General features: G+C 33.6%; 2 protein-coding genes across 2 annotated transcripts; one reads left to right on the forward strand and one right to left on the reverse strand.

Moving 5' to 3' along the window:
* Positions 1-3,127: 3,127 nt before the first annotated feature.
* Positions 3,128-4,814, forward strand: LOC21384630 (60S ribosomal protein L34). Its single transcript, XM_010098246.2, has 4 exons — positions 3,128-3,265; positions 3,449-3,528; positions 4,250-4,359; positions 4,451-4,814. Exons 1-4 carry the CDS (start codon positions 3,187-3,189, stop codon positions 4,542-4,544), a joined length of 363 nt encoding a protein of 120 aa, XP_010096548.1. The 5' UTR covers positions 3,128-3,186; the 3' UTR covers positions 4,545-4,814.
* Positions 4,815-6,739: 1,925 nt separating this feature from the next.
* Positions 6,740-8,490, reverse strand: LOC21384632 (putative NAC domain-containing protein 94). The gene is made up of 3 exons (XM_010098248.1): positions 8,289-8,490; positions 7,715-8,022; positions 6,740-7,528 (listed from the first exon to the last, which is right to left on the reverse strand). The coding sequence occupies exons 1-3, from the start codon at positions 8,488-8,490 to the stop codon at positions 6,740-6,742; spliced, it is 1,299 nt and encodes a 432-aa protein (XP_010096550.1).
* Positions 8,491-8,778: the final 288 nt, after the last annotated feature.

Raw genomic sequence — 8,778 nt, forward strand, 5'->3', positions numbered from 1 at the left:
GTTCAGCATCCTTGTCCTTGTGAATCTTCTTCCTTGAAGTAAACATCTTGCAAAGCCTAAATTAATAATTAAAAAAAAAGGCAAGGACGCCCAAGAAAACATAAGAAGGAATATCTACTTTGGAATCTACAAACAGTTTTACAAGCTGAGAGCTTCGTATTCTGAAGGGTGAACGTTAGTAAAACGACAGATGACTCGAGAATCTAATTTCAATCTATTAACTTAAGAAATTCCATTAGTAAAGCGTGTTGTGCCTCTTTTCTAGAAAACCCAATACATTTATAACTCAAAACTCCTCATAAAATCACAGGCATAAAGAAAGAAAACAGAAATGTGAAAAATAATGCTCATTACGGGAAAAATAAATAAATAAATGAAGCAATACACAGAAGTGAAGCAAAATGAACACTAGAAGTGAACAAAATGAGTTTCTCACACTATAATTAACCAGTAAAGGGAGCTCATTCCCCGCTGTTTGGCGAGTAAGAAAATTCAAAAACTAAAAAACAAAAACAAAAAATCTTCAATATTCGCACCAATAACAGAAAAGAAAACCCCAAATTTTCACGAATTCAAATCATGTATGAAAGGAAAAAAAACATGGGAGAAAATATAAAATTTCAGATAAAAAGGGTGATTATTTCCAAAGAAGAGAAGCTTTGTTAAACGACAATGGGTTTTTGGGTGCACCTGAACAAGAGCCGACGAGCGGAGACGTGCGGGTAAACCCTAGAGCTTGCTGTTTCGCTGTTGAAGAGAAGGCTTGTTCTAACTTCTATCTAGGGTTAGAATATGAAACGGATTAAAAATGAGAAATTGGACGGCAACGATGGCATATTGATACAACTGGACGGATGAGATTGACGACAACTGTTAAAGTGTTTATTCAATCATGACCGTTCGTTTAAAAGCATCCGATGGTTCAGGGAAGATGGCATATTGATACAACTGGACGGATGAGATTCACGACAACTGTTAAAATGTTTATTCAATCATGACCGTTCGTTTAAAAGCATCCGATGGTTCAGGGAATTGAAGTAAATGATTAATAGGAAAAATACGAAAAAAAAAATAGGGTTTTGAACTTTGGTGGAAGCAAGTAACCGATTAACAGTAATAGTTTCTTTTTATTTTCAGCAAAATAAAGAAATTTTATTTTTATTATTTGTTATTATTTTCTTAAAATTTTGGTTGAAGAATATAACCAATTAATAACAAAATAAAATCCTAAAATTATAACAAAATTCCACTAGCTATTCCTATATAAAGGTGATAATCACAATTTTTTACAATTGTACTTGTTTTTAGTAATTTTATAAAAATTTAATGAATAAACAAAATTGCATATGCCTCAATGCGTGAATTGTTAGTTATTGAAGTACATAATTGTTAATTATTGATGCACATAAATCTTTTAGATCGAGCAAAGTTTTTAATAAAAAGTTTGGATGAAAGGAGATAAATATCTCTTAATGTGTAGAGAAAAATTTAAATTTAATTATTATTTTTTTAACTTTATTATTTATGACACTATATAAAATTTTAATGCACTACGGAAAATAACCTGTAATAAACAAAGTAATAGCTTGTAGGTTACGAAAAATAACCTGCAAATTATAAAAAGATAACATGTAGATTATTAGTGGCATAAGATAAATTTAAAAATAGTGGCAAAAATATAATAGTATTATTTTATTGATGGTATTTTTGGCAATTCTCCTAAAGTGTATGAGTTTAGAATTTCATCATTTACTCTTAATTAATATCATTTTTTGATCAAATAGTTATATTAGATAAAATGGTATTAATTAAAATTAAAAGTTTAAAATACATACCCATTCACTCTAAAATTAAGTTCAATAATTTTCTAAAAAGACTAATGCGAAGAAGCATAGAGCAATAAAATAGGAAGGTAGAAAACCTTGATATTAATGCGAATAAGATTAGAACAATAAAATTGGAGGTATAAAATTTTAAAAATCGATAAAAGTAAACAAATTAAAAAAACAATGAAAAAATTCAAAGTTATAAAACTAATATCTATCTAATTTAAATTTTTAGTTCATTAATTTTTAATATTATTTGAGATGGATTAGTACAATAAATTAATAAATAAGAATATTTGATATAAATTAATTAAAAATATGTATTTCAAAATAAACATGATTTGACTTGAATAGGAAAGAATACATAATAATTTATTTAATAAAAATCATATTTATTCTGTAAAATGACACAAAAATCAATTTAATGATATTAATTTATGTTGTCTGTAAAATATTTTATTTCTTTTGCGTTTAACTGCATTTTATATGTTTTGAATCTTTTTACTCAGTATATTTTACGTGACTAGTAAAATTTTACTTTTATATGTAGGGTTATCTATCTTTTTATATCATGTATTATATGTTTATTTAGAAAATATACCATTAAGTTTTAATCTTTTCAATAATATATCATTAAATTATAGTTGATACATAAATCTATATTTTTTCTCTCAAAACTAAATTTTAACTTGTGACTAGATTATCCTTAGAAGGAGATCGCAAAACTTTTCCAAAACAGGGATATACCTCGTATATAAATTCCCTCTAAAAACAATTTGGTTATTTCATAAGTCAAAATACTAAAAAATAATGTAGATATATTATTTATTGTAATTTGAAGGTGTATGCTCTATTCATTTCATCGATTCGAGTTTAGAATTTGAGTTTTGTTATAGTAAAAAGCTCTCATAAATATTCACATTTAATTTTTTTATTACAGTAAAAAATTCTCACATAAAGTTACATCTCAACTCGAATCAGCGAATTAAACGAGCCCGTAATTTTTATGAGATTAAAAACTGACGGTTTTTTTTTCTCTTTCTCTCTCTTAAACAGCGGTATACTTCTTGAATATATTTTTTTTAAATGAAAGTGGTATACTTCTTGTATAAGCTCTTTTCTCTTTCTCAATTGTGTTTCCTCGTTGGGCTTTTGACTGGGCCTCAAGTGGGCTTTCCCGAACGGAAGAAGGTCATGCAAGACGTGGTTACGGCCCTCCGATCTAGGGCAACGAACGGCCAAGAAATTCCCATATGCTTTTGATTAGCAATCATTGTAATATATGTAAGCAAAACTCTCTCTGGTCTTTATCGCTTTAAAACCCTAATACCGAAACAGGGACAGACACGATCAGCTCAAGATGGTTCAGCGTCTCACTTACCGCAAGCGCCACAGCTACGCCACCAAATCTAACCAGCACAGAATCGTCAAAACCCCTGGTAATATACAAAACATATACATATATACATACATGTGCATTTCTTACTCTAAAAATGTTGCTCCTTGGGGCCTCATCTGTGGATTTCATTTTCTGGGTATTTTGTAGATGGTGATTTTAGCCTTATATATGATTCGGAGACTGTGATTTATCTATTCGTTTGTTTGTTTGTTTGATTAATTAGGAGGGAAGCTAGTTTATCAGACTACTAAGAAGAGAGCAAGTGGGCCTAAATGTCCTGTTACTGGCAAGAGAATTCAAGGGGTATGCTTTTCATTTTTCTCTCTGTTTTCTCTGTAGTTGTTGTTTAGCTGAAATGAAATGTTGCTTATAATTGTGGTAATCGCATTAGGTTTCCTTTTACGTTAATGGGTCTGCTTTAATTTTCTTTTTGTTTACACCAATTGGCATGATTGGCGGTTTCTCTGAGCAATGTGTGAAAGTAACTGGAATTTATAATTGTGTATGCTATGAGAAAATAGTTGTGTGAATTTTTTGGAAAAAGTTAGCAGTCAGCATTACTGAAGAAATGGTATATCTATGTGGATAGGGTGGGTTAGTCAATAGCAAATTTTTTTTAGATAATTAATTATCAGCAGATGGACATAATTAGGATGAGTATTAGTAGGTGGAAATCATGTTCAAAATTTCAAATTCTGTTGTTTAAAAATTGTGAGTAGAATATTACATTTGATTTGAGTACAAGGGTCCCATTTAGAATTCTTAAGTTTAGAATGCACTTTGGGTTTCTTTGTGATATTCTATTTACTGCCCACCTTATTTTTGGTAAGCGTACACTTTAATCTACTCACGTTCTCCAAAAGCAGTAGCCTTATGAGATATGGATGAGCTTGTCCTCAGCATTTTTTTTTTTTTGGGTTTTGGGTTTGTGGTAGTCGACCTTGTCCTCAGTTACTCAGTATACTAAACGGCTAGTTTAGTTGCATCTTTGATTCAACTTTTCATTCTGGCTATGTTTATGCAGATTCCCCACTTGAGACCGGCTGAATACCAGAGGTCCAGATTATCCAGGAACCGCAGGACCGTCAACCGTGCCTACGGTGGAGTGCTTTCTGGTGGTGCTGTCAGAGAAAGGTATGTTTGTTCTTGAATAACATTTAGGAATTACTGGTTTCGAGTTACTCATCTGTTTGTTGAGCCTGTGTTTGTTTTTCCTATTGTGCAGGATCATCCGCGCGTTTTTGGTGGAAGAGCAAAAGATTGTGAAAAAGGTGTTGAAGATTCAGAAGGCAAAGGAAAAGCAAGCCTCAAAGAGCTAAGTTTGAGATAAACTGATAGTGTAATTTTGGCTATATGATGGCGAAAACAAACTATTAGGATGTCATTCCGACTTGGTTTCTTTAAATTTTGCTTTGGATGGTTTAAATTGTGATTTCTAGTGGTTCATTTGTCGAAAATCCACTTTTCTATTTGTTCATCAGTTGGTGGTACCGTGTTGGAATCAACTCATCTTGGAATTGCTTTGTGTAAAATACCAAATCAGTTGCTCTTACCTTTCTCCTCTCTTTTTGAAAATCTGTTCCAGTATATTTCGGAGGCGTTTATCTGCAACTCACAGAGTACCAGCTAGTAATGGTTTTTGCTGGCTATAACACGATTCCTCTTTTAGAAAAGCCGAAAAGGTCCTTATCAGAGGTTGTTCTAGGGCGGCAGAGATCTAATTCGCCGTGTGAATGCTGGTCTGCAAGTATATTGTTCTATTTTACTATTCCAACACCAATGCAAAAAACCCTTTAGGATTTGCTAGTATATTGTTTATTCCACAAGTCCATCGTTCAAGTTCGCGAACATATCGCATTCAGGCACGGTAGAACAACACCCATCAAACAAGTAGAGGAAGGGATGATATTGATAAAATGAATTTTCTTGAGAGGGTAACTCAGGCTCAAACTATAATTCGTGGCAGGGTTCACTTCTTGCAAAATGCTTGGCCGGATGACAAGATCCGTGGATACCATTTCCAAATGCTTAACGTGTATTTTCTTCTAGTTGAGAAAACGCTTGACTAAAATGAAAGGAAAGATATTATCAGTTATCACCATGCTAGTCTTCTACCAGATAAGCTGGTATGTTCTTTTTAGTTTTTATTGCAGGTAGCCAAGTTCCCACCTCAAGCATTTTTTGAGAAGGAAAATTGTGGCAGATGCTGCATTGAACATTTGTGGCAGAAATAAAATTATTGATTAAACAATGTTCTTTGTTTCAATTTTATCTAGTGATGCAATCAGCTTAAATGAACTAACTAATCAAATAGGTTATAGATAACTAACCAATACCTTCTTACTAGCTTTTTGGACCAAGAAAAAGTGCATTAATGTCGTAATTTTATATACGTCCTGACTCATAATTATAGAGAGAGACAGAGAGAGAGAGAGAGAGAGAGAGAGAGGGTGCATTAACCATTTCAGAATACGCATGGCCAATCTAGTAGTGCCAATGCTTGCGCCATAACGATCTATAACAACTTTTTTTATTATTCAATTCGGTTAAGCATATTTTAAAAAAATAATAATAGTAATAATAAATGGAGAGATAGAGGAGCAACACATCCAACTGAGTTGGTACCCACTAAATAACAATTGTGCCAAGTATTACAATTGAACATAAGCATTTACTATATGCATCTCTTTTTCAAAGTAGCTACTGTCTATTAGTCAATTTTTGAGGGAACGAATGTTAAAAGAAAACTAAAGTAAAACATCTAACAACTTGATGAAAATAGTGCTTCATCTTCATTCACAACTTCACATATGTGTGTTGCCAACAAATACCAAAAAATATAAATCATAAAACTACTAACGACAATATTGTGGTTGCAGATATAACCTAACACTAATTCCACATCTAACTCTATCACAAGGTGTAGAGTTTAAATGCCTCATTATTAAGTTGAGAGAATATTACCCTGTTTATTTCACCGATTCAAGTTTATAATTTGAGTTTTGCTACAGTAAAAACTCTTAGAAACAGTCACATCTAACTTTTTTAGTACAGTAAAAAACTCTCATATAAAATCACATCTCAACTCGAATCAACGAACTAAACGGGCCCTATTTATATAAAGGACAATCGTAACTGATGTGACTGTCTATTCTCTTCAGCACAAGTCCTTCCTGTCCTACTCCTTGAATCTTAACTCTTAATATGTATTTTGTCGTGTTTTTCACACATACACATACAAGTATACATAATATGCACGATTTCAAATAAAAATAAAATAAAAACATATAAAACATCATATGCACCATATTGACAGAGTCAGTCAAAAGCTTTGATTTCCGTAAACCAGAGTTCACATTCTATTTCATTGACCACGCTAGCTTCTCCTGCGGCCTCACAAAAGGATCATTATACAAACAAAAGAAACTTTCTGCAAAAACTAATTACTAAATAAACAAAGCTACAAAAACAATGCTTTCTGTCATAATCTGCATATCTCTAGCTAGCTCTTGGACTAAGTATAGCATTTGGTAGTGGGGAAATTTGTGGACATTTCAGTTGGACATGGCAAAGAGTCCCAAATCATGCTCGGTTTCCACGGATCCGCCACGACGGTACTCAAAGGCAAAGGCAAATTGAAGGGAAATCCAAGGGATCTAACAGCCTCCCACTGATCATGATGAGCTTCTGAGTGATTCTTGATCATATGATCATAAGTACCGATAATATTATTGCCTAGATTTTCTTGTAGTATATGATCATACGAGAAGCCATTACTATTACAGTGTTCTTGTACTGATGATAGTCCACTGATCAAGTCTATATGATCCTCATGATGAGAAGCCTTAGAAGTACTACTACAACCAAAATGATTGTTTCCAAGAATGGAAGACATGTTCAACAACATGGAAGGGGTAATATTGTCATTTGCAGCTTGCACTCCAGAAGTAGTTTGAAGAGGTGGAAATAGCAAGTTAGGAGAATAGTCTGCGCAATAGGGTTTGTAGGGGACAAAGTCAACGGGAGAGAAAGTGGTAGTAGTACTATTGGGGGATGAGTTTTGCATGTCGTTGTTAGAGCTACCAAAATAGTTGGCTGATGAAGTAGGAGTACTGGTTCTTGGTGTGAGCGACATATTAATGCTCGTCTCTGAACTAAACTGACTGTTATTTGTGGGTTTGGCAAACAAAATATGATCAGATGAGCTAATTGGTTCTGGTAAGGGAGAGACCCAAGAATGAGAAAGAGCTCTTTGAGCTGTTGAGTTGGTTTTCTTGAATATTCTGCAGATTGCCCATGAATCCTGCAAGTCCAATGAACTACAAAGTTTAAGAATATATACAACGAAAAATACAAGATATCGCAAGTCATACAAAACTAGGCGAGTTTTAAGTGTAACTATAGAGATTCAGAGTTGACGCGTGAATCTGTGTTTGATTAACACTAGTAAACAGTATTATGAGATATGTGTTTTTGTAAGGCACATTACATTAGCTGGAAAGCTTTTGTCCAGTGATCTCTTCGATGAAGGAACCGAGTGATCGGTAAGAGAAGGCAAGCGGAACTCATGCATCATCCAGTCAGTTTTGACGCCCTTGGCAGCTCTGCCTTTGTAGAAAACAAGAGATTTCTTCAAGCCAATGCACTTGGTGCCCTCTGAGGAGTAAATGGGCCGGTCGGTTCCCGTGGCCTTCCAAAACCCAGCTCTGGTAACCCGGTTCGGCCTTGCACTGTTCCTGTATTTCCTGTCTCTAGGGCAGTAGAAATACCACTCTTTCTCTCCCGTACTCGCCAACTCTAATATAATATTCAATTTTTGGAACAAAAAGCTAGTTAGTCTCCATTGAAAATGGCATGCATGTTAGATTTGGTGCAAAGGACTTCAAAAACTCTTTTAAATCAAAGATATTCATACATACATACATGAAGAAATAAGGAAAAACTCATCTCATCAAGAAGTTGAAATGACACACATAGACATATATATATATATATAACCGAAGTAATAAATATATATATATATATATATATATAGGAATAGCATATGATGAAGTATATCTTACTAGGAAGATCCCAGGGATCATATTTATAGATGTCAAGCTGTTTGATGAGCTCAATGGAGAGAGGGCGTTGCTGAATCTTCCTCTTGAGATAAAACCCAACAAGCTCCTCATCCGTTGGATGAAACCTAAAACCTGGAAGCATCACTTCGTCGACAAGCACTTTATCTGTACTATGATCAGTACTTGATCTTTCATGATCCATAGATAATCACAAGTTAATTTGTTGGTATTATATGTTTAACTTTCACTAGGAAAAATCAGCAAAACCCTAGAAACATAAGTAATAATAGTACTTGTGAATAAAAGATAATGAAGAACTGGTGATGAGATATTGATCAACAAGTTAAGGAGAAACCCTAAGTTTGAAGGCAATATATGCTTCCTGAGAAGGGGTCGGCCTCCGAAGGATCAGCCGCCTTTTCTGGTGACTTTAAGGGCTGTGTTTTTGCGAGCATATCTAGATCAGAAGACTCTAATATTGGGCAAAATT

The sequence above is a fragment of the Morus notabilis genome, unplaced genomic scaffold (assembly GCF_000414095.1).
Source record: "Morus notabilis unplaced genomic scaffold, ASM41409v2 Scaffold1084, whole genome shotgun sequence".
In the NCBI taxonomy this organism is placed as follows: Eukaryota; Viridiplantae; Streptophyta; class Magnoliopsida; order Rosales; family Moraceae; genus Morus; species Morus notabilis.